The sequence below is a fragment of the Staurois parvus genome, unplaced genomic scaffold (assembly GCF_062004578.1).
Source record: "Staurois parvus isolate SC_StPar_1 unplaced genomic scaffold, SC_StPar_1.0 ptg001642l, whole genome shotgun sequence".
NCBI lineage: Eukaryota > Metazoa > Chordata > Amphibia > Anura > Ranidae > Staurois > Staurois parvus.
The window spans coordinates 2,254,485-2,280,869 of record NW_028319438.1 but is presented as its reverse complement, the minus strand read 5'-3'; the positions used below and the strand labels follow the sequence as shown (position 1 = coordinate 2,280,869).

The following is a 26,385-nucleotide window of genomic DNA, read 5'->3' as shown; positions in this document are numbered from 1 at the left end:
ATTTTACCAAGAAGTTAATAAACTCTGAAACAAGCATTCACTACCTTTTGTAGCTGTAGATATTGTGGAAAAATTCATCTTTAAAGTTCACAATAGAAGCAGTGTACCTGCTCGGTGGTTACATTAGAGCAACCATTCCCAACCAGGGTTCCATTGAACTCTGGGGTTCCTCCAAAGGTTGCTGGGGGTTCCCTGACTTCTCATTTTTTGGTACCTGGATAGTTCTGGCTACTTGACAGAGGCAGCAGCATTGCACCAATGATCTATACAGCTGTCTGAAAATGTCTGCATTCTGACTACCACCAGGGTGTTCCTTGTTGTGGCCACTAATGCAAGGGGCATTTTTGCCTTCCACACCTGATGAGTGGGTTTTCGTAAGGGTTCCCCAAGACCCTGAAAATTATTTTAGGGATTGCTCTGGGGTAAAAAGGTAGAAAAAGGCAGCATTAGAGATTAAGAGGCTGGCAGGCTACCAAGTCACAGCTCAAAGGGATCAGCTAAGTTTAAGAAAAAGAGTGAAAATCAAGAATCTTCGCTGCGAAGTGTGAAGATAAATCGCTCCACTGTGCTTACAGCGTCATATGTCAGTGAGGGCTTGTTTTATAGTTTACTTACTGCTTCCTAAAAATATGCAAATATTAGAAAATGCAACCCTCCCAGCAATGTGTTGGCTGTCTACCAGTCTTCTAATTATTGTAAACGCAGTGCAGGTGCATAGGTGGAGGAAAGCGTGTCTCAAGTTAAACAATTTCACTGCTTCTATTGTGAAGTTTGAGGATTAATTGCTCCACACTGGCTGCAGTTACAGAGGTCAGCGAGGGAGTTTCTTTTAAAGGTTATTTACTGTTTGTTGGCACTAATATTTTTTCATGAAATTGTTTCTTAATGTGTTTTTGTGCTTCCTTGTAATGTCCCCTGTGAGCTCCTGAACCGTTCCATCTTTCCACCTACTGACAGTGGGACCATAGAGAATGTAGCCACCCTCTAAATGTCAGTGAGGGCTTGTTTTATAGTTTACTTACTGATTCCTAAAAATATGAAAATATTAGAAAATGCAACCCTCCCAGCAATGTGTTGGCTGTCTACCAGTCTTCTAATTATTGTAAACACAGTGCAGGTGCATAGGTGGAGGAAAGCGTGTCTCAAGTTAAACAATTTCACTGCTTCTATTGTGAGGTTTGAGGATTAATTGCTCCACACTGGCTGCAGTTACAGAGGTCAGTGAGAGAGTTTCTTTTAAAGGTTATTTACTGTTTGTTGGCACTAATATTTTTTCATGAAATTTCTGAATGTGTTTTTGTGCTTCCTTGTAATGTCCCCTGTGAGCTCCTGAACCGTTCCATCTTTCCACCTACTAACAGTGGGACCATAGAGAATGTAGCCACCCTCTCATACAGTGGTTCTCAACCTGTGGGTCGCGACCCCTTTGGGGGTTGAACGACCCTTTCACAGGGGTCACCTAAGACCATCGAACAACACATTTCCAATGTGTAAAGAGTAAATAATTTTATGGTTGGGGGTCACCACAACATGAGGAACTGTATTAAGGGGTCGCGGCATTAGGAAGGTTGAGAACCACTGCTCTAATAGGAAGTCGTATCACAGTAGCATCACTTTATCTAAATATCTGAATGTCCAAAATATAATGACATAAATAAAATAAGTGAAAAAAAATTAATGACTCCAAGATTTTGTCTCTTGCAGATCTACATCCACTACAGAAAGCTTCACAAATGGGATGCACTGGTGATGGGACTGGTAAGTATTATTACTGTCCTTTAAAGGCTGCTTTTTTGTGAATGTTTAATTTCGGCCAGAGTGTACCTTTGAATGATCATATCCCACCCCTTCTCTCTTTTTTTTTTTTTTTTTCATCATTCCCCAGGCCCACAGGCTGTTTATGGGCCAAAATAACAACCATAACTCGTAATAAAATAGTCAGCTTTATTTCCTTAGCAAAAAAGTATTCATATGATATGTACAAACAGGAGCGGAGAGAAAGCTCTTTTATTAGCAAGGAAAATACCAACAGTATCACAGAACAAGGCTACAGCAGCCAAGACACCGGATGGAGGGGAGGTGGGACGGGGCACATGCAACCAGAGCTAGTCCAGAGAAGAGGGGGAACTCAGGCAGGGACTGTGGGGGGCTATGGACTCCAAGGGCTTAAACTCTGTCATATTTTTATCATTTTTTATTTTTTTTGCAGGGAGGGTGGGCTTACAAATATTGTGCTCAGAACAGAGAGTCTCTTTTATCTCTCACTTCCTACAGTATCAGGATTTAACCCTTAAAGTGTATGCATCATACCTGTTGTACTGAAAGCCATTGTATATGCTTGAGAATACAGACTGTAAATTCACAATGTAATAATATATTTGAACATTAACAAGCCCTGAATCAGCACCAATGTCATCTTCGGCACACAGTGTTGATATCATGGAGTGACATTTTTGCTGAAAAAAAAAAAAAAGCACTAATGTTTGGAATCCTCTTCATCTCATTGATGCGCATGCAAGGATTAAGCTGGACCTTCATGGCCATAGTGGAAGTCAAAGAAGCCACCTCAACAATATGAGGAGGCCCCCAGATCCATCTAATATAGATAATAGGGATTGTAAACTTGGCATTAAGCCCTAAGCATTCTGTGGGGCTAATCATGGTATGCCCAGAGCTCATAAAACTGATTACATCTTTGGAACAGGAGGCATGTGGTCACTACTCTTGTGAATTAGTAGTCTGTACATGTGCATTCATGTCAAAAAGAATGGCTGTACATGACAGGTATACTTGCATACCTCATCTATAAATTGAGTCCATCTTCCTAAGGGTTGAAGAACAATCTTTCACAGTCTCGAATTTTCTACAGAATATCAAGAAAGTGAAATAATTTAGTGCAAAAGTTAAGATATGAGTACCAAGTACCCCGACGTTAGAATATTGTGTTTGAGGGTACGCTATTTTGGATTTGGGGAACTTTTACAGAGTAATAGGTATACAAATACTACAGTATTTCCTGATCACCGCCAGATCTCCAGTTTTTTAGGCATACCTCTAAGAAAATAATTGACTGGATTACTAATATGTCAAATGGCGAACCATTAAAACAGTATGTAAAATCACCTTCAAATAATGTAGTACTCTAAGGTAATACTGGACAGCAAAGGTGATATTGTGGAATCAGTCATTACACTGATACGCTCAGGCACTGAAATGTGGAATCTACTAGACAAATAATTCATCAGTGAATGTTGAGTTGTTTTGGATTGGATGGCACCCATCTGGGTGAAGATCACTTAGGGATGCAAATGGATATTTGTCCGTTAATTTTCTCAGCAGTTGTTATGAATGGAGTTGGACTGGATTCACTGTCAGGGTTGAGTCGATTCTGAATGGGATTAGGACTGGGACTATATCACTGGAAGACCTCAGGGTGGGTCATCAGGAGCCTCTCAATATAGTTCTCCATCTCTTCCTGCTTATCCTGGTCTTCATCAAAGTAGTCACTGCTTGGTGGGACAGGTGGCTTATAGTAGTATCGGGGAGGGGTTTGGAAGGCTCGAGGCTGCATATAGCTAGCAAAAGGGAATGGGCGTGAACGATATCTACGTGGGACCGGTTCTAAGTACTTGTTCCAGCTGGATGGGGGCATCTTATTCCAGGTGGGTTTTAGAATCTCATTCCAACTTGATTCTGATACCTTATGCCAGCTTGGGTCAGACAGCTTTTTCCAGTTTGGTTCTGACATCTTATTCCAAGTCGGATCTGAAAGTTTATTCCAGTTTGAGTCTGACACCTTATTCCAGTCTGAAACTTTATTCCAGCTTGGTTCTGGCATGTTATTCCAGTTTGTGTCCGGCACCTTGTTCCAGTTTGACTCAGATACTTTATTCCAGCCAGAGTCTGTCAGTTTATTCCAGTTTGAATCAGGTACCTTATTCCATCTTGAATCTGGCAACTTATTCCAGCTTGGCTTTGAAAATTTATTCCAGCTTGAGTCTGGAACTTTATTCCAGTTTAAATCTGATCCTTTATTCCAGTTTGAGTCAGGCATCTTATTCCAACTTGAGTCAGGCATCTTATTCCAGCTTGAATCTGGCATCTTATTCCAGCTTGAATCTGGCATCTTGTTCCAGCTTGAATCTGGCATCTTGTTCCAGTTTGAATCTGGCATCTTGTTCCAGTTTGAATCTGGCATCTTGTTCCAGTTTGAATCTGGCATCTTGTTCCAGTTTGAATCTGGCATCTTGTTCCAGTTTGAGTCTGGCATCTTGTTCCAGTTTGGGTCTGACGCCTTGTTCCAGAGTGGCTCCGACACCTTATTCCAACTAGGCCTTGATGACTTGGTCCAGATTGGCCCTTTCAGCTTGCTCCAGGTGGATGGTGACAATTTATTCTTATTCCAGGTTGGATCTGATGATTTCTTCCAGGTTGTTTCTGATACCTTATTCCAGGAGGGCTCCTGTTCTGGTCTTCTTCTAGGATAGTAAGTAGCTTTTGGTGAATCTGGCCAAGATTGGGGGGGAGTTCTGGTTCTTTCAATTCTTCTTGCTATGAAATCATCTCTTGCTTTCTTCTTTTTCATCCTTCTCCTTTTCCTCTTTTCCACATCATTGATGATATCCACTACGTCATCAGCAGGAAGATGTAAGCGGCTAGATAACTCTATCAGTTTATCAATAGTCTGAGGATCGACTTCATCATCATCTTCATTTGACCTTTTCTCCAGTGTATTTGCCTCTTCTTCGTCCTCAAATAAAGGCCGTTGCTCCTCCCCAAAGTTCTCACTTTGGTAGTCTTGTTCATTTTCTTTATCTTCTGCATCATCTTCCTTTTCTTCCTCATTCTCTCCTTCATCTATTAGGTACTGAAGGAGAAGATCCTGAGCTACATTGGCAAGTTTTTCTCCTTCTTCCTCTTCTTCTTCCCCCAGTCGTCTGGAGGTGTGTGGCACAGGATTCAGGGGACTCCTCTTATCCTCTTCTGTTTGCTCTCCAAATCCTAAGAGCTGTCTTATTTCTTGTAGATCATCACTCTCTGGGCTGTCATTCTGAGTAGGCTCTTGTTCTCTTTTTGGAAGGGGTTCAAAAGCCTCAAGCTCCTGCAGCAGGGCTTTCACACTTTCCATATCTCCTCCTTCATCTAACTTTCCCTGATTACTCAGTGGCTCTTCATCATCAGAACTTCTTGTTCTGCTCCTCACTCTTTCTGTTAATTCACTCTCATCTATCTTGTCAATCTCCTGTTTGACAATCTTTTGGTCATCTACAGATGTTTTCTCCTCCTCATTTTGAGGAGTCTGCTCCACTTCCTCTGTGTTGAGTGCTTGAAGAAGGACAGCCGCAAGAGCTTTTGGACTTATGTCTTTAAATAATTCATCTCCATCATCAGAAATAGATTCAGACTTGACCTCAGTGGTTGCTCTTTCTTGGATGTCTTTCCCCTCACCATGCTGGCTTTGGGCAAGTGGTGTTTCTTCGTGTCTCTCTGGTTGGAGAGAATGCCCAGAGTCACTGTGTGTGGTTTGGTGGATTGCTTGGTAGCTGTGTTCTCCGCTCACAGGGATGGCATGAAAAATGGAGGACTGTACAAGGGTGAGGGTTAGGATGAGAAGGAAGGGGGGAGCGTGGAACATTTCTGGGTCAATACAAGGAAGGTAAAGTGGGAACGGGGATAACGTAAATTGTAAAACAAGCGGAGGGGTAGGAAGATAAAGTAATAACATAATTGTGAACAGAATTAAATATTGATCAAATCAATTAACGAAAACATTTATAAATGAGGATGAAGGAGGGAAAGAGAGAGAGAGAGAGAGAAAAAGACATTTATTGGTTGATAAAAGCATTGAAGCATCACACGATTTTAACTCACTATTGAGAAAAAAAAAATTCCTTTCCTGGAAACAAGACACATCAGTGGTGGACCAGAGAGGAGGCGGGGGTAAAGTGCTGTGCTAGCACAGACAGAGGGAGAGGAAAGAAGATGTATTGTGTCTGCGTAGGAGTAAGTGTGGAGGTGGAGGGTGGGGGGAAGGGGATGAGAGAGGGAGTCCCAATGTGGAAATCCTTCAGGTCTTTCCCAAACCCCCTCCCTTTTTGGAATCCTGCAGGTGTCTCCTCCCGTTATAAAATTCTGCAGGTCTCTCCTACATCTCGTCCCCCTCCCACCAAGAAATTCTGCAGGTTCCTCTAAATTCTCTCATTCATGCTGATGCAGAATTACCAAGGTCTTTCCTTAATTGAGAAGACCTCATAGCACAGCCAAGCAGCCCTAGCTCTGTTTTCTTGTTTCTTGTATCTCTCGCAATCTCCATTCTACCTTGCACCATCATCCCGTGTCCCAGTCTCACATACCATCCACCTTTTCTTTACATCTCTTCATTAACACACATCATTGTTATTACACGCAGCTATTTTTTTTCTCTTCGATCAATTGCTGTCCTTGACATGCATAGCATACTGCACTATTCACAGACTCTGCCTTACTACACATTAAGGAGTGCCATCAGTTGAGACACTAAGAATACACATTTATCCTGATAGCCATTAACCTTTTATGTTCTAGACATCTGCAGTTCCTGTTACGTTCCGGCTCAACCATATATGGGCATACTTCTCATCAATAACGACAAAGGCTCCAGTAATTACCGACACGATTGCTCACCCACAACCACGAAAGATATTTCCGTTCAATATATCATTGTAACAAATATTAGCAATGGAAGGGGTATTCTGTTTTCTGTGCTGATCACCTTTTCTCCAAACAATTTTACTCAAGTAATCTGTTCCCTAGACAGTCGCTTGTTGGGCACATGGGGGTTTTATCATCCTCAGGTGGTGCTTGCAGAAGTCATTCAGCAAGTGCTCAGGTTCGAACGGACGGACTGACAACTCATGGGAACCCCGGGCAATAGGGGATCATGGGGCCCCCAGGCAATAGGGGATCAGGGGGCCCCTGTGTCCTCGCCCACACTCAAACCACACCCAAAAAAGCCTATGAATGGTACCAGGGGCATCTCATGGGGCCCCCTACTGACCCCATGCACGAATGGTCAGTCCGCCCATGGTTCGAACTACCTACCAGTGTTTACATTAAAGTGGTTGGTAACCCTTACATATACCCAGTGAAGTGATTGGCCTCAGGCGATACGCAGAGATGAAACAAATCCTCCTACATAAGTTGTACCTGTGTGTCTGCAGTCTTCTTTTCTCTACATCTGTTCAAAGTCCAGAATTTATAAAGCTTGTCAGAGAGACAGAACAAAAGGGGTAAGATAGCTGAAATTACACATTGCAGAGCTCAATGAGGAAAGCTCTGATAGCTGATTGAAGGGAAGGGACACCCCCCCCCCACCCTCACAGGAACAGAGCTGAGACTGTCAATCTGCTGGAGGTCCCTCCCCTGTCACCATTTTTTCTCTTGGTGTCAAAAAAAAGTGACTGATGCTGATAGCAGAGGAAGGAGGCAGCAGACAGAAATGACACTCCGTGCTCTTAATTGAGATATGTACACACTATAGATCAGTGGTTCTCAACCTTCCTAATGCCGTGACCCTTTAATACAGTTCCTCATGTTGTGGTGACCCCCAACCATAAAATTATTTACCCAGTAATTATAATTCATGAAGTGTCGTTTTACCTCCAATACTGCTGCTTTCAACACAGTAGCTGCTTTTAACAGAGTAGCTGCTTTCTACACAGTAGCTTCTCTTTACACATCGGAAATATGTGTTTTCTGATGGTCTTAGGGGACCCCTATGAAAGGGTCGTTCGACCCCCACAGGGGTCGCGACCCACAGGTTGAGAACCACTGCTATAGATTGATATGCTTTGTTCATATTTCTTGTCTGAGTCTTACAGCCACTTTACTGCCCTGTAAAGATTTTTCGATTTGAAATCACAGGCAAAATCTCCGCGAATCTGCCCATGATTCCAGATCACAGCAGAACGTGCAACGAGCGGTTAGGTGCCATTATTCTTTACTGGCACCCCAAATGCAATGCAATTCTGCCATGATTATTGACAAAGCATGCTTCAAGTTTAACCATTATACGTTCCACGTGTGTATTAAGCTGTTTGATGTTTTCGTCTAAAGGGTGCGTCCATCCAAAACTGGTATTTTAGTTCTGCTAGCATATTAAACCACCTTACACATCCTAGCAGATCTTTGGGGTCTCTACTAGAGAGATCTCGGTGCTGAGTTCCCAGCTCTGCATACCTGGTCAATATGGGCGGTTCCCGCCATCCCTGCTGGGTTTTTATCGTTTTTATATTATAGAAAAGAAGCTGGAACACATCAAGATGGGCAAAAATACCCAAATCTCCCAGGTGGACAGGAAAAGAGCTGGAAATTATGGCAAGGAGCTCTTGCTACTGGATCATCCAAGATATATAGAAAGCCAGGGACTGGCAACCCACCACAATGTAGCACCGACTCTTCTGTAGCACTTTGTACATTGAACAAGTTGCTTCGATTAGTTCTTGTTCCTAACTTTACCATCTAAACTCCATACCACAGTATTGTCAGACTAGGTGAACACCAACTGACATACCAGTGTGTTTTTGGATTGTGAGGAAACCCTAAGAAAAAAATCTCAATGGGATGATACTGATCTAAGTAAGCTTGCAGAATGAGTCCACAAACTCTGATAATGGCCACAACTCTTAGATGCTATGCCATGCTGCCATTGCATCACTAACTATAGGTAGTTTGTGGGCACCTGACCATCACACCTATATCACCTTGTTGGACATCCCGTTCCATTACCTATTCAGCCAAAACAGCACTTGTGAGGTGAGAAGGCCTGATTCACAATCTGGGCTCCAGTTCATCCTAAAGGTGTTCAGTAGGGTTGGGATCAGTACTCAAGTTCCTCCACACCAGACTCATTCAACCATGTCTTTAATGGTTTTGCTTTGTGAACAGAATGGCCATACGTAAAAAGAAACTGTTGTCAAAAGGCTGAAATGTACAATTATCCAAAATGTTGTTGTGTGTTGTAGCATTGATGGCACTCTTCTCTGGAAACACTTGAACCAGGGGCGGACTGACCATTTGAGCACTCGGGCACTGCCCGAGGGCCTGGGGTCAGTAGGGGGCCCCATGAAATGCAGACCAACAAAGAGATTTGTGAAAAGAGATTCACAAGAAAGCGGCTACATTATGGACAGAATGCGATACTCGGAAAAAGTTCCAAAAAATTATGCTTTATTAAACATTAATGATAGACAATAGGGCAATCACCCTGGTTTACCATCACCTCAGTATGAGACAATACACACAGACCTAAAACGGTCTAAAATGGTTTTAGGTCTGTGTGTATTGTCTCATACTGAGGTGATGGTAAACCAGGGTGATTGCCCTATTGTTTATCATTAATGTTTAATAAAGCATAATTTTTTGGAAATTTTTCCGAGTATCGCATTCTGTCCATAGTGTAGCCGCTTTCTTGTGAATCTCTTTTCACAAATCTCTTTGTTGGTCTGCATATTTTTTGGCTACTGGATGGAAGCCATATATTGGGTGATACAGTAATATATATTTGAACCTCTAAACTTTATTCTTTATTATTTGGGCCCCATGAAATGTCCCTGGTACCTTTTTATAGGCTGTTTTGGGTGTGGGCGAGGACACAGGGGCCCCATAATCCCCTATTGCCCAAGGGCCCCATGAGTTGTCAGTCCACCCCTGACTTGAACTCAATCACTTTGGGGGGGGTGTATCAAGATACTTTTGGCCATATAGGAAAATGTAATAATCAGGTATTCTCAAACTTTTGGCCATATGGAGTAGCAGATAATGTTTACGATCGGTGTATTATTAATTAGAATATTCCCTGAGCACTCCAGTCGTTCCGCCTGGAGGCAGAAATTTCCACCTCAACATTTTTGGCCAGAGGTGTGCAACTGGAGAAGTGCTCAGCAAGCAGTATGATTGACCTGGTTAATGTTAGTGCGGGTCATTGCAATCAGTTTTCCCACACCAAGAAGTGAATAGGTATTGCTGGAAGCCTACTTAGCAATACTTCCTGTCTGGGTCACAAGAGTACACTTACTTGTGACCATGATCAGACGACAGAGGTCTAAAGTCAGCTGGCATTATAGATCTGCTCCAAGCTCTGGAAGAAACCCGACAATAATGTCAGGATCCACTTAGGTGTCTTATTGCAGCTGGTTCAGCCTCTCAACGCACTGCCGAGAGCTTGATCCAGCCTCTCCTGAGTGGTGCTACAGTGAGTGCAGAGAGTCTGACAGTCACTGCTTTCTGTCCGGCAAAACCAAGAACTGAGCTACCAGTTGTTGGGATTAAAGTCGACGGAGGACAGCTGCAACCAGGGGTGGACTGACCATTCGATCACTCGGGCACTGCCTGAGGACCCGGGGTCAGTAGGGGGCCCCATGAAATGCCCCTGGTACCTTTTTTATAGGCTTTTTTGAGTATGGGCAAGGACACAGGCAAGTGTATAATCCAAACGCACACGTTCCTGCGTTAAAAATGGCTGTGTGTATAAGTGGGTGCTGCAGTGACCGTCGGCTGGAACCGAACAAAATCAGCAAGGGACAATGTCACCAACACACCGAGGATCACCAATATGGGTCCAAAGGTTTTAATAAACCATCACATAGTTACAGCAAGGCAACGTTTCGGAGTCTCGTATGGAATGGAACTCTGGATGACCAACTGGCTCTGAGGAAGAGATTCTGTCCTCAAAACGCGTTAGCCAGTTGGTCATCCAGGGTTCCATCGTATGGACTCAGATGCTGTTTGGATCAAACATCTTGTTCGGTGTGATATGCCTGTGTTTTTATGTCCATTGTGAGTATCATACTTACTTTGTTCTTTCAATAAATATTTTTAAACGATAATGCACTAGGTCGGTGCGCCCTGTTTTTTGTTTTTCTATTTGCATCTTGTAAATATACCATGAGATGTAGACGTAGTAATTATTGGCAGGGGTTCTCTACGACTGAAATGTTATTTCAAGGGTGCCTTCATGTTGAAAGGGTTGAGAAAGGCTGGTATATCATCCATGTGATTGTACCCACATTCAGGGGTGCCCATAGTATGCAAAAAGTTTCCCTAGACCAGTGATCTCCAAACTGTCAAATGCAGCCCTTTACTTGGCTTTATCTGGCCCTTGAGACAATATTCCTCCCACTGACACCAACAATGGAACACCATTCCTCCCACTGATACCAATGATGGGGCACTATTCCTCCCACTGATACCAATGATGGGGCACTATTCCTCCCACTGATACCAATGATGGGGCACTATTCCTCCCACTGATACCAATGATGGGGCACTATTCCTCCCACTGATACCAATGATGGGGCACTATTCCTCCCACTGATACCAATGATGGGGCACTATTCCTCCCACTGATACCAATGATGGGACACTATTCCTCCCACTGATACCAATGATGGGGCGCTATTCCTCCCACTGATATCAATGATGGGGCACTATTCCTCCCACTGACACCAATGATGGGGCACTATTCCTCCCACTGACACCAATGATGGTGCACTTTTCATGCCAATGATACCAACAATGGGACACTATTCCTTCCACTGATACCAATGATGGGGCACTATTCATCCCAATGATACCAACGATGGGGCACTATATTCCTCCCACTGATACCAATGATGGGGCACTATTCCTCCCACTGACACCAATGATGGGGCACTATTCCTCCCACTGACACCAATAATGGGACACTATTCCTCCCACTGATACCAATGATGGGGCACTATTCCTCCCACTGATACCAATGATGGGGCACTATTCCTCCCACTGATACCAATGATGGGGCACTATTCCTCCCACTGATACCAATGATGGGACACTATTCCTCCCACTGATACCAATGATGCGGCACTATTCCTCCCACTGATACCAATGATGGGGCACTATTCCTCCCACTGATACCAATGATGGGGCACTATTCCTCCCACTGACACCAATGATGGGGCACTATTCCTCTCACTGACACCAATGATGGGTCACTATTCCTCCCACTGATACCACTGATGTGGCACTATTCCTCCCACTGATACCAATGATGGGGCACTATTCCTCCCACTGACACCAATGATGGGGCACTATTCCTCCCACTGACACCAATGATGGGGCACTATTCCTCCCACTGATACCAATGATGGGGCACTATTCCTCCCACTGACACCAATGATGGGGCACTATTTCTCCCACTAATACCAATGATGGGGCACTATTCCTCCCCACTGATACCAATGATGGGGCACTATTCCTCCCACTGATACCAATGATGGGGCACTATTCCTCCCACTGACACCAATGATGGGGCACTATTCCTCCCACTGACACCAATGATGGGGCACTATTTCTCCCACTAATACCAATGATGGGGCACTATTCCTCCCCACTGATACCAATGATGGGGCACTATTCCTCCCTACTGATACCAATGATGGGGCACTATTCCTCCCCACTGATACTAATGATGGGGCACTATTCCTCCCACTGACACCAATGATGGGGCACTATTCCTCCCACTGACACCAATGATGGGGCACTATTCCTCCCAATGATACCAACAATGGGTAAGGATTGGGCATTATTTACTCCCACTGGCCACCATCTGGCCCGCCCTAAAGCCAAAAGGACATAAAACTGGCCCTTTGTTTAAAATGTTTGGAGACCCCTGCCCTAGACCTGGAAGAAGCTTAGTGGACCAAAACAACTTTTTCATACTTTTTGGTGTGCTGCTCCTGATGTCAATTCATATTTCTATGCTCCGTAGTTCTTTCTCTATCAGGATTGTGCACAATGCAACAAAACGTGCGTTCAGGCGTCTCCATTCCTGTTCCTACTCAGGAAAAGCCTTCTAAAGAGAAATGTCTCTGAAGGGAGCGGCTTGTCACTTGTCAGGGAACATCCAACGTCTTCTTGTATTTGGATCAGTGTCACGTACCGTGCGTGGCCTGACAATCCGGGATTTCCCTGTCACATTTGCTCTCCTTCCCTCCTCCCTTCCCCACAATCGCCTTAACTCTTGATCTGTTACAGGATCCCATTTGTACGCTTGGCCCATAAACATACACTGGTGAGTGCGGTCACCCGGATTGTGGGGTGTATGTGGATACGGGAACAGGGTCCTCGAGAGGCATCTTATCTGCAAAATGTGCTGTTTCTATAGGAACCTTGGATGAAGATGCTGAAGCCTCCTCCTTTTTTTTTTTCTCCCTTTTCCATCCCCCCACCTCGGTACACAAGGCTGCTGCATCAGACACTGCAGAGGTGTGTGGGAGTCTACCCCCTCCAATTGGAGGGAAGGATTTCCCTCTGTTACTACACACAATGGGGATGCCCCGCTGCATTCAATATCGGGAGGGGGAGGAATTTTAACCAATCCTCTTTTAGATCGTATTTCACTGTTTACTGTAGATCCTTGAGACACCAACATGGGGGGGGTTTCGGAGCGCCATTACTTACCTTTATAACAGACTGTTATGTTAATGAGATATTTTCCCATTTGTATCTGACCTGTATGTCATCGAGAGGCATATGGTGGCTCCTAATGGCTCCATGTCATCGAGAGGCATAGGGTGTCTCCTAATGGCTCCATGTCATCGAGAGGCATAGGGTGTCTCCTAATGGCTCCATGTCATCGAGAGGCATATGGTGTCTCCTAATGGCTCCATGGTGTCATCTTTTCAGCTTGTCCTACATGGGGGAATCTGATGAGAAATTCAGAGACCAGACCCTCGGATCCAACATCTGCATCTATTGATTGTTGCTTGAGTCATAGTCACCCGTTGCTGACTGTGAGGCAGAAGAGGGTGGGGCTGGTACAGTATATCAGCAGAGGAAACACCTATGGGGCGCAACCCTCGGGTATCCCCAGAGCTCCAGTTTAATCATTCATGCTCTATGAATCAGGGATGGAAACACGACTGCATTGAAATCCTATCATGGTAGGATATCTCAGTGCTTTGCTTTCTTTTGTAATAATACCAGCTCCATGTCACTCTGACCTCTAAATCATTGTGTTCTCTATACTACTATCTTCTCCATCACCTCCTCTAAACCACTATCTTCTCCATCACCTCCTCTCTACCACTATCTTCTCCATCTATATCACTATCTTCTCTATCACCTCCTCTATACCACTATCTTCTAAATCATCTCATCTATACCACTATCTTCTCCATCATCTTCTCTATTCCACTATCTTCTCCATCTATATCACTATCTTCTCTATCACCTCCTCTATACCACTATCTTCTCCATTGTCTCCTCTATTCCACTATCTTCTCCATCATCTCACCTATTCTACTATCTTCTCCATCATCTCCTCTATACTGTTATCTTCTCCATCACCTCCTCTATACCACAATCTTCTCCATCACCTCCTCTATACCACTATCATCTCTACAATCTCCTTTATACCATTATCTTCTCTATCACCGCCTCAATACCACTATCTTCTCCATCACCTCCTCTATACTACTATCTTCTCCATCATCTCCTCTATACCACTATCTTCTCTATCATCTCCTCTATTCCACTACCTTCTCCACCACCTCCTCTATACCACCATATTCTCTATCATCTCCTCTATTCCACTATCTTCTCTATCACCTTCTCTATACCACTATCTTCTCCATCATCTCCTCTATACCACTATCTTCTCCATCATCTCCTCTATACCACTATCATCTCTATCATCTCCTCTATTCCACTATCTTCTCCATCATCTCCTCTATACCACTATCATCTCTATCATCTCCTCTATTAAACTATCTTCTCTATCATCTCCACTATACCACCATATTCTCTATCATCTCCTCTATTCCACTATCTTCTCTATCACCTTCTCTATACCACTATCTTCTCTATCATCTCTATACTACTACTATCTTCTCCATCACCTCCTCTATACCACTATCTTCTTCAACATCTCCTCTATACCACTATATTCTCTATCATCTCCTCTATTCCACTATCTTCTCTATCATCTCCTCTATACCACCATATTCTCTATCATCTCCTCTATTCCACTATCTTCTCTATCACCTTCTCTATACCACTATCTTCTCTATCATCTCTATACTACTACTATCTTCTCCATCACCTCCTCTATACCACTATCTTCTTCAACATCTCCTCTATACCACCATATTCTCTATCATCTCCTCTATTCCACTATCTTCTCTATCACCTTCTCTATACCACTATCTTCTCTATCATCTCTATACTACTACTATCTTCTCCATCACCTCCTCTACACCACTATCTTCTCCATCACCTCCTCTATACCACTATCTTCTCTATCACCTCCTCTATTCCACTATCTTCTCTAATATCTTCTCTATACTACTATCTTCTCTATCATCTCCTCTATAACACTATCTTCTCTATCACCTCCTCTATTCCACTATCTTCTCCAACATCTTCTTTATACCACTATATTCTCTATCATCTCCTCTATGCCACTATCTTCACTTTCACCTCCTCTATACCACTATCTTCTCTACCACTATCTTCTCCATCATCTCCTCTACACCACTATCTTCTCTATCACCTCCTCTATACCACTATCTTCTCCATCATCTCCTCTATACCACTAACTTCTCCATCATCTCCTTTATACCACTATCTTCTCCATCACCTCCTCTATACCACTATCTTCTCTATCATCTCCCCTATTCCACAATCTTCTCTATCATCTCCTTTATGCCACTATCTTCTCTATCACCTCCTCTATACTACTATCTTCTCCATCACCTCCTCTATACCACTATATTCTTTACAATCTCCTCTATACCACTATCTTCTCTACCATCTTTTCTATACCACTATCTTCTCTATCACCTCCACTATACCACTATCTTCTCCATCGCCTCCTCTGTACCACTATCTTCTCTACAATCTCCTCTCTACCATTATCTTCTCTACCATCTTCTCTATGCCACTATCTTCTCTACCATCTTTTCTATACCATTATCTTCTCTATCATTTCCTCTATACTCCTATCTTCTCCATCATCTCCTCTATACCACTATCTTCTCTATCATCTCCTCTATACCACTATCTTCTCTACCATCTCCTCTATACCACTATCTTCTCCATCATCTCCTCTATTCCACTATCTTCTCCATCATCTCCTCTATACCACTATCTTCTCCATCATCTCCTCTATACCACTATCTTCTCTATCATCTCCTCTATTCCACTATCTTCTCTATCATCTCCTCTATTCCACTATCTTCTCTATCACCTCCACTATACCACTATCTTCTCCATCGCCTCCTCTGTACCACTATCTTCTCTACAATCTCCTCTCTACCATTATCTTCTCTACCATCTTCTCTATACCACTATCTTCTCTATCATTTCCTCTATACCACTATCTTCTCTTATCACCTCCTCTATACTCCTATCTTCTCCATCATCTCCTCTATACCACTATCTTCTCTATCATCTCCTCTATACCACTTCTCCATCATCTTCTATATTCCACTATCTTCTCCATCATCTCCTCTATACCACTATCTTCTCCATCATCTCCTCTATACCACTATCTTCTCTATCATCTCCTCTATACCACTATATTCTCTATCACCTTCTCTATACCACTATCTTCTCCTCTATACCACTATCTTCTCTATCACCTCCTCTATTCCACTATCTTCTCCATCACCTCCTCTATACCACTATCTTCTCCATTACCTCCTCTATACCACTATCTTCTCCATCACCTCCTCTATACCACTATCTTCTCTATCATCTCCTCTATACCACTATCTTCTCTCTCACCTCCTCTATACTATCTTCTCCATCATCTCCTCTATTCCACAATCTTCTCTATCATCTACTCTATGCCACTATCTTCTCTATCACCTCCTCTATACCACTATCTTCTTTACAATCTCCTCTATACCACTATCTTCTCTATCATCTCCTCTATTCCACTACCTTCTCCATCATTTCCTCTATACCACTATCTTCTCTTATCACCTCCTCTTTACTACTATCTTCTCCATCATCTCCTCTATACCACTATCTTCTCTACCATCTTCTCTATACCACTATCTTCTCTATCATCTCCTCTATTCCACTACCTTCTCCATCATTTCCTCTATACCACTATCTTCTCTATCATCTCCTCTATACCACTATATTCTCTATCACCTCCTCTATACCACTATCTTCTCCATCACCTCCTCTATACCACTATCTTCTCCTCTATACCACTATCTTCTCCATCACCTCCTCTATACTACTATCTTCTCTATCATCTCCTCTATACCATTATCTTCTCTACCATCTTCTCTATACCACTATCTTCTCTATCACCTCCTCTATACCACTACAGTCTCTACACCTCATCTAAGCCACTATATTCTCTATCATCTTCTCTAAATCACTCTGTTTACTATTACCTCTTCTAAACCACTATCACCTACTCTGTCTCTCTATCACCTTACTCTACACCATTATCTTCTTTATCACCTATGCTATACCATCTTCTCTATCATCTCCTCTATACCCCTATGTTCTCTATCACTGAATCTATTGTATCTAAGCCTGGTATATATTGGGATACCTCTGTCATTACCTAACTGTACTTGAGCCGTCGGTGCTTCATCTACGTTTTAGCGTAGCCAATCAATTTTCCCTTGTCACAAAACATTGACAGGCAGAAATGACGCCACTGGGTACAAGTGTGATCTGCCGGTGATGGATCTGTGATTGTGCCGGCCGAGTGCAAATTCCTGCATATTGTTTCAGCTTTATTATTGGCATAAGGTGAAAGGATTGTTACCTCTCATGGGGGGAGGGGAAAGCCCATAATCCGTGACATTGATGGCTCCTGATTCAGAGAGCAGCAACAGCACTTTAGGTATGCTAAAGTAGTATTGACTGAAAGGCCACTTGGGCATGCTTTAAGCACATTTTAAGATGCCTTAAGTGCAGCTTAAAGCCTGTGAGTTCAGGCACATGGCCAGCAATGTTTGCGAAGCTTTGCGCTTGATTTATTATTATTATTATTATTATTATTATTATACAGGATTTATATATTATTATTATTATACAGGATTTATATATTATTATTATTATTATACAGGATTTATATATTATTATTATTATAGAGGATTTATATATTATTATTATTATACAGGATTTATATATTATTATTATAATACAGGATTTATATATTATTATTATTATACAGAATTTATATTATTATTATTATTATACAGGATTTATATATTATTATTATAATACAGGATTTATATATTATTATTATTATACAGGATTTATATATTATTATTATACAGGATTTATATATTATTATTATTATACAGGATTTATATATTATTATTATACAGGATTTATATATTATTATTATTATACAGGATTTATATATTATTATTATTATACAGGATTTATATATTATTATTATTATACAGGATTTATATATTATTATTATTATACAGAATTTATATTATTATGATTATTATACAGGATTTATATATATTATTATACAGAATTTATATATTATTATTATACAGGATTTATATATTATATTATTATTATACAGGATTTATATTATTATGATTATTATTATACAGGATTTATATTATTATGATTATTATACAGGATTTATATATTATTATTATTATTATTATTATTATACAGGATTTATATTATTATTATTATTATACAGGATTTATATTATGATTATTATACAGGATTTATATATTATTATTATTATTATACAGGATTTATATTATTATTATTATTATACAGGATTTATATATTATTATTATTATTATACAGACTTTATATATTATTATTATACAGAATTTATATATTATTATTATTATTATTATACAGAATTTATATATTATTATTATACAGAATTTATATATTATTATTATACAGGATTTATATTATTATTATTATTGTACAGGATTTATATTATTATTATTATACAGAATTTATATTATTATTATTATACAGGATTTATATATTATTATTATTATACAGGATTTATATATTATTATTATTATTATTATACAGGCTTTATATTATTATTATTATACAGGATTTATGGTGCCAACAGTTTGCTCAGCACTTTACAATATAACGGGAGACAATACAGCAATAATACAGTTCAATACAAGAGGGATAGGAGGGCCCTGATCCTGGGAGCTTACAATCTAAGATATACATTATTATTTATTTATTTCAGGTACTTATATAGCACCGTCAATTTAAGCAGCGCTTCTATATACAGTATTGTACGTATACAGTCTTAGACAGGAGCCAATTCACCTACCAGCATGTCTTTGGAGAGTGGGAGGAAACCAGAATACCCGGAGGAAATCCATGCAGGCACAGGGAGAACATGCAAACTCCAGGCAGGTGCATAAGATTAGGGCAGCACAGTGGCTAAATGGTTAGCACTTCCGCCTGGCAGTACTAGGGTTGCTGGTTCGAATCCCAACCACAGCACCACCTGCTTGGAGTTTGCATGTTCTCCCTGTGCCTGCGTGGGTTTCCTTCGGGTACTCCGGTTTCCTCCCACACTCCAAAGACATGCTGGTAGGTGAATTGGCCCCTGTCTAAATTGTCCCTAGTATGTGTATATATGAATGTGAGTTAGGGACCTTAGATTGTACGCCCCTTGAGGGTTAGGGACTGATGTGAATGTACAATATATATGTAAAGTGCTGCGTAAATTAATGGCGCTATATAAGTATCTGAAATAAATAAGATGTTCTCCCTAGTATTGTTCTCTATGCTATCCCAGGGGTGTATTTACCACAAGGCATTCGCCTAGGGCAGCATTTTTCAGGGGGGCAGCAGCTTTTTTCAAGGGGGCAGCACCACCTCCCCAAAAGAACGGATGGAAGAAGGGACACACACAGCATAGGGACCAGGTGGGATCTGAAAGAGGCTGTGTGCCGCTTTATGGGGTATGCAGAGCCTGACTCTTGTTCCCTGGGATGTCCTGAGCCATGGGGGGGGGGGGTATTGCCAGTGTATGGAGGGGGGCAGTGGTAGTGGAAGGCTTTCCTAGATTGTAAGCTCCCAGGATCAGGGCCCTCCTATCCCTCTTGTATTGAACTGTATTGTTGCTGTATCGTCTCCCGTTATATTGTAATGCGCTGAGCAAACTGTTGGCGCCATAAATCCTGTATAATAATAACAATAATCTCGGGTGGGGTGAGTGGGCTGGGGTGTTGCTGGTCAATGTCAGGCTCTCTTCATGGGGGAGGGGGGTGTTGGTCGGTTTGGCAGCACCGCCTCCCCAAAAGAAGGGATTGGAAGATGGGACACATGCAGCATAGGGAACAGGTGGGATCTGAAAGAGGCTGCGTGCTGCTTTATGGGGTATGCAGAGCCTGACTCTTGTTCCCGGGGATGTTCTGAGCCATGGAAGGGGGGTGTTGCCAGTGCTTGGGGGGGGGGGCAGTGGTAGTGGAAGGCTATCTCGGGTGGGGTGGGTGGGGTGTTGCTGGTCAATGTCAGGCTCTCTTCATGGGGGAGGGGGGTGTTGCCAGTGCTTGAGGGGGGGGGGCAGTGGTAGTGGGAGGCTATCTCGGGTGGGGTGGGTGGGGTGTTGCTGGTCAATGTCAGGCTCTCTTCATGGGGGGGGTGTTACCAGTGCTTGGGGGGGGGCAGTGGTAGTGGGAGGCTATCTCGGGTGGGGTGGGTGGGCTGGGGTGTTGCTGGTCAATGTCAGGCTCTCTTCATGGGGGGGGGTGTTGCCAGTGCTTGGGGGGGGGAGGCAGTGGTAGTGGGAGGCTATCTCGGGTGGGGTGGGGTGTTGCTGGTCAATGTCAGGCTCTCTTCATGGGGGAGGGGGGTGTTGCCAGTGCTTGGGGGGGGCAGTGGTAGTGGGAGGCTATCTCGGGTGGGGTGGGTGGTCTGGGGTGTTGCTGGTCAATGTCAGGCTCTCCTCATGGGGGAGGGGGGTGTTGTCAGTGCTTGAGGGGGGGGCAGTGGTAGTGGAAGGCTATCTCGAGTGGGGTGGGTGAGCTGGGGTGTTGCTGGTCAATGTCAGGCTCTCTTCATGGGGGGGGTGTTGCCAGTGCTTGGGGGGGGGGGCAGTGGTAGTGGGAGGCTATCTCGGGTGGGGTGGGTGAGCTGGGGTGTTGCTGGTCAATGTCAGGCTCTCTTCATGGGGGGGGGGGTGTTGCCAGTGCTTGGGGGGGGGGGCAGTGGTAGTGGGAGGCTATCTCGGGTGGGGTGGGTGGGCTGGGGTGTTGCTGGTCAATGTCAGGCTCTCTTCATGGGGGGGGTGTTGCCAGTGCTTGGGGGGGGGGCAGTGGTAGTGGGAGGCTATCTCGGGTGGGCTGGGTGGGCTGGGGTGTTGCTGGTCAATGTCAGGCTCTCTTCATGGGGGAGGGGGGTGTTGGTCGGTGTCAGGGTCTCGCTATGGGGCGGGGGGGGGGGGAGCTGAATTTTGTGTTGCCTAGGGCAGCACAAAAACTAAATACACCCCTGTGCTACCCAACTATAACTAACGATATGCAAGGCAGGTGTCAGACCTGGGTAGCATCCAGCTTTACAATAAAACATTTTATTTATTCATTTATTTATTTTTACACAAAATTAAATACATTCCTTTATGAAAGATCATATCTACGATAATATAATAACATTGGAACACAGCTTAGTCCTCTTAGGGACCTTGTCTACATGGCATTTGTAGGCTCTCCTCATGGTCATTAAAGTCTCATTCCAAGGATCCGGTTTCCTCCCACATTCCAAAAACATGTTGTGAAGGTAATTGGCATTGACCTAAATCCTCCCTAGAGTATGAACGTTTGTCCTTGTATGGCTGTTGTGAAATACTAGAGTGTCAACACTGATCGGCAGAGACTTGTGTGAGTATCTCCTTCAAAAATAGCTTGGGAATACGTAAGATCTAGATCAATGAATACATGAAACCGTTTAACCTGCTGGACTACATGTTCTATTTATCATGTGTGCTTGTTCGGCTACAAGCGTGCACAGTCTCTGATGGTCTTGTGCAGAATTCCTGACATACTGAGCGCAGGGGAGCTTGCAATGGAGCACAAGCAATGCCAGAGGATAGAGAATCAGCTTTACGTCTCCAACGGGAGGTGGACAAATATGCCAAATGTACCCATTTTGGACTAGTAACGACTATCACTCGTACTACTATAAAGGACCATTACTGATCTGCGACCTGTCAGATAAATGAGCTGTTGGGTCTCCAGTTCTAAAACTACGTGGGTGATTTTAATTTCATGCTGCTAAACAATTTCAACTCTTGCTTTCAGCCTTCGCTGAAATCGTGCTGCAAATGAATTGGTCTTCAACAAGTGGTTAAGTCATTCAAGAATAAAATGGCCCAGGTAAGCTCAGCCCTAACGTTCCTGTTCTAGTGTGATGGCATTTTCAGTGTTACAATGTATAGTTAAGTCTTGCTTCAAGAGAAAAACTTATCAATGGGCACTTTTGGGCCAAAGAGTAGTTCCCTTTTGTCATTAAAACTGTCATTGACTGGTTGGATCACAACCAAGTCATATGGCCACCAAGGATGGTCAAAGTGGCAGCGAAACAGTAGGATATTGCCTATCCACGGATCCGTGGGCAATTTTAAACGAAGGGGTAATGGCCTTTTTCCATTAAAGAAGTCTCACTTCCATTTTTGTTAATGTGTCCTGTTCCCCAATGGATGAAGTACATGTAGAACTTTGTACCATCTTCCTATATGCTGTCTAAGGCCAGCTGTGAGGTTTGGACAGGGCACCCTCCTTCTTCCATGGCCATCCAACCATCTCCTTGCCATCCAACCATCTCCTTACCATCCAACCATCTCCTTGCCATCCAACCATCTCCTTGCCATCCAACCATCTCCTTGCCAGCTGCATTGTCAATTTTACAGACAACATTTTCTCTATCTCCAAGAACTCACCCATATACCGTGGACATTTTAGCTTTTAAGCCCCCCTCCCTCTACGCTCCTTGGGAGACATTTGTCTTGGACAAGTGCTTGGAGAAGGAAAAAGGTGCCCATGTCAAAACAGCTGTCTTCTTGAGATCTGCGTTGACGAATGGCTGTAAAGGCAGGAGGGGTGCCTTGTTTGACCTCACAGCTAGCCTTATATAACACATAGGAAGATGGAGCAAAGTACTAAACATACTTTGCTCCCCGGGGATGAGAACACATTCCTAGAATTAGAGACTACTTCAGTGATTTGTTCCATTACACACAAATCAAATTGCCACCAAGGATGGTGACGCCGCTCAAATTGTTAGCAAAAAAAGGTGGGATATCACCTATCGGCCAATCCTTGATGGTGATAATGAAGAAGTTGAATTCAAGAAGTGCTTAATCTAGGGTGTTCTAAATCAAGGAACGGTTCCATTTTCTCCTAGAAAAGAGAACTGCCAATGACTGATTTCATTGCTCTGAAATCAGACTTCCACAATGGTCAACCTAAGCCAACCTAAGCCAACCTAAGGTTCTATAGCCCTCGTTCTTGGCCATAATCTGATCCCTATGAACATCAAAACGTCTTTTCCTACATCGACACATACAAAACTCATCCATTCGTCTTTGACTTCTTCCACCTGATGCTTTTCTCTCTCTCATTCCCTCTCATTCAGAATTCCATCTCCGAACACTATTATCGCCTCTGCCAACACTTTAACAACTTTAATTCCAACGAGGGGCGGCACGTCACACATCTCATTGGATACCAGGTGCACACATCCAGACACACTTATGGCAATGTGTCCCCCTCCCATCCCACCACCCCCCAGTGCATGCAGATGTTGCTGCAGCCCTGCGTGTCCATGTATATGAGAATGTAAATGTATCGGGAGCAGGAAAGGCAAAAGGCTAATGCTCTTATGATAATAAGATGTGTCAGTACATGCGTCATTACTCTCCCCCATTCATTAGTTGCATTTAAACCTCTCCGGTCTGATTAGGGAGCCCACGTCACTTCTATCACAAACAATTGGCAATTTGATTTTACGGTGACGCCGAACAAATATTAGATCAGCGTCTGGCGCTGCAAGCGTATGGATTCCGGCATGTAAACTTTTACATGGAACAGGTGTTTGGAAATATATATATATATATATATATATACACACATCCTAAGACCTTTTGGTTGATCCTGCTAGAATTCACATCTAAATCATATCCAATTGTTTTAAGTTCCCCCAAAATGCATTTTTTATTTAACTTTTTAACCCCTTGTGTTATAAAAGACAAAACAACTAGTATAAATACACAGTACAACAGAATGCAAGACTGGGTAAGGTAAAAAAAAAAAAAGTAAATAAAAGTAATATACTATATGTGTATATGATATGACTTGAGATTTTATATATAAATAGAGAGTGAGAGATTATATATATATATAGAGAGAGAGAGAGAGAGAGAGAGAGAGGGGGGGGGGGAGAAAGAGCTAATATATATATATATAGATAGATAGATAGAGAGAGAGGGGGGGTTATATTTATATATATATAGAGAGGGGGGTCGAGAGAGGGAGAGATTATAGAGAGAGAGAGAGGGGGGGGAGAGACAGACAGAGAGAGGGGGGTTTTATAGAGAGAGAGAGGGGGGGGGGAGAGACAGAGGGGGTTTTAGAGAGAGAGAGAGAGATTATATATATTTATGATCAAGCCATCATCAAACCATATTCAATGATCTTTATTAAATATGGTGTAGACGTTATATTAAGCAAGGAAAATCAAACACTGTGTGTGCTTTTATATATATATATATACACACACACGCACACATGTTAAAGTTGATGATTGCATGTTGCAGTCATTACAATGTATACATATGTACATATGACTATATATATATATATATATATATATATATTTATATATATTAAAAAGAACATATACAACAAGATTAAGGGGAATATATATACACAAACACATATATACAAAAATAATTAAATAATAATTTAAATAAATAAAAATAAATATATATATATATATATATACACTAAAATAATAATATAATTATTTTTATATATATATATATATATATATATATATATATATATATATATATCACACACCAAACTAAAATTATATATATATATATATATGTATTTATATATATATATGTATATGTATATATATATATTTTTATATTATTATTCTTTTAGTGTGTATATATATATATATCTCAATCACATCAAATTATAAAATGATATATATATATTGTCCCCTTCCAAACAAGACACAAGGCTCTAACCTGTCCATACAGAGAGCTATAGACAAAGTTTGGGTGGTAATGATGCGGCCAGGCACGGGTGACACACATGCAGGGTGTAGGAGTGGAGCTCTCACTTGTTGCCCGCAGTCTCCCGGCTCTCTCTCTCCCGGGATCTCTCTCTTCTATTTCTCGCTCTGTGTGTCTCTCTCACTCTTCTGTGCAGTTTTTCAGCACCGGGGACAGCGGCGGCCGCTTTAAATACCTACCCAGCCCCTCGCCACGTGACCCCTACCGGCCCGGCCCACCGCTCTGACGTCAATGTTCATTCATAAGAATCCTCGGCTGGCTGGAGGTGAGGGGGAGCGGCAGTGCGCATGCCCGCAGCCAATGGCTGATGAGGGCAGGGGGGAGGGTGAATGAGAGGGGAGGAAAAAAAAAAAACCATGAATGAGTCAATGAGAGAGGAGAATTTCATGAATGAAGCTTCCAGATTTACTCCAGGCTGCAGAGCTCCTCTGATTGGCTGCTGCTCCCAGACATGTATGTGAGTGTGTGCTGCTATGTGATGTCTTCTCCCCAACACAGGGACTGGGGGAGGGGAGGAGGAAGGTGGGGGGGGGGATATAATGATTGTCATCAGAGGTCAGCTGTGATCATTCTAATAATAAGATCTATTATTTATACTGATGTATAGTCTCTGCACCCCCCAACCCCCCACCCTGTCTACTGTGCACAGCTCTGCACCGCCTCTGATCTCCAGAGACCTCTGCAGTGCCCCCCCCCCACCACCACCAGCATCATCTCCGACACCCTGTGTGTGTGTATTTAATATAGAAAGTATGCATGTGTGTATATTTATTTTATATATATATATATATATATATATATATATATATATATATACATACATCATTTTTTTTCTGTGTGTGTTTATTTATTATAGCATGTATTTAGCATGTGTGTGTGTGTATATATATATATATGTGTGTGTGTGTGTGTGTGTGTGTGTGTTTCCTGGTTGTGCGTCTTGACAGATAACAGGTAAGTCATTAGATGACTGGGATAATAGATATAAATTGGATGACGCAGTGGCAGAAACAATTAATGGAGGGGTGAGGAAATAAAGAATGTAGATAAGTATATAAAGAGACAGA

At 42.4% G+C, this 26,385-nt stretch overlaps 1 protein-coding gene across 2 annotated transcripts; it reads right to left on the bottom strand.

Moving 5' to 3' along the window:
• Nucleotides 1-1,930: 1,930 nt before the first annotated feature.
• VGF (VGF nerve growth factor inducible) lies at nt 1,931-25,496 on the bottom strand. 2 transcript variants are annotated; one of them, XM_089663251.1, is made up of 2 exons: nt 25,366-25,496; nt 1,931-5,637 (listed from the first exon to the last, which is right to left on the bottom strand). In XM_089663251.1, exon 2 carries the CDS (start codon nt 5,633-5,635, stop codon nt 3,416-3,418), a length of 2,220 nt encoding a protein of 739 aa, XP_089519377.1. In that variant the 5' UTR covers nt 5,636-5,637; nt 25,366-25,496; the 3' UTR covers nt 1,931-3,415. The 2 variants fall into 2 exon arrangements, with proteins under 2 accessions (XP_089519377.1, XP_089519378.1); XM_089663252.1 differs by having other exon boundaries at nt 25,271-25,467.
• Between the last annotated feature and the right edge of the window lie 889 nt (nt 25,497-26,385).

Bases quoted from the DNA above. Each gene is read 5' to 3' on its own strand.
- VGF (XM_089663251.1), bottom strand. From the start codon at position 5,635: ATGTTCCACGCTCCCCCCTTCCTTCTCATCCTAACCCTCACCCTTGTA.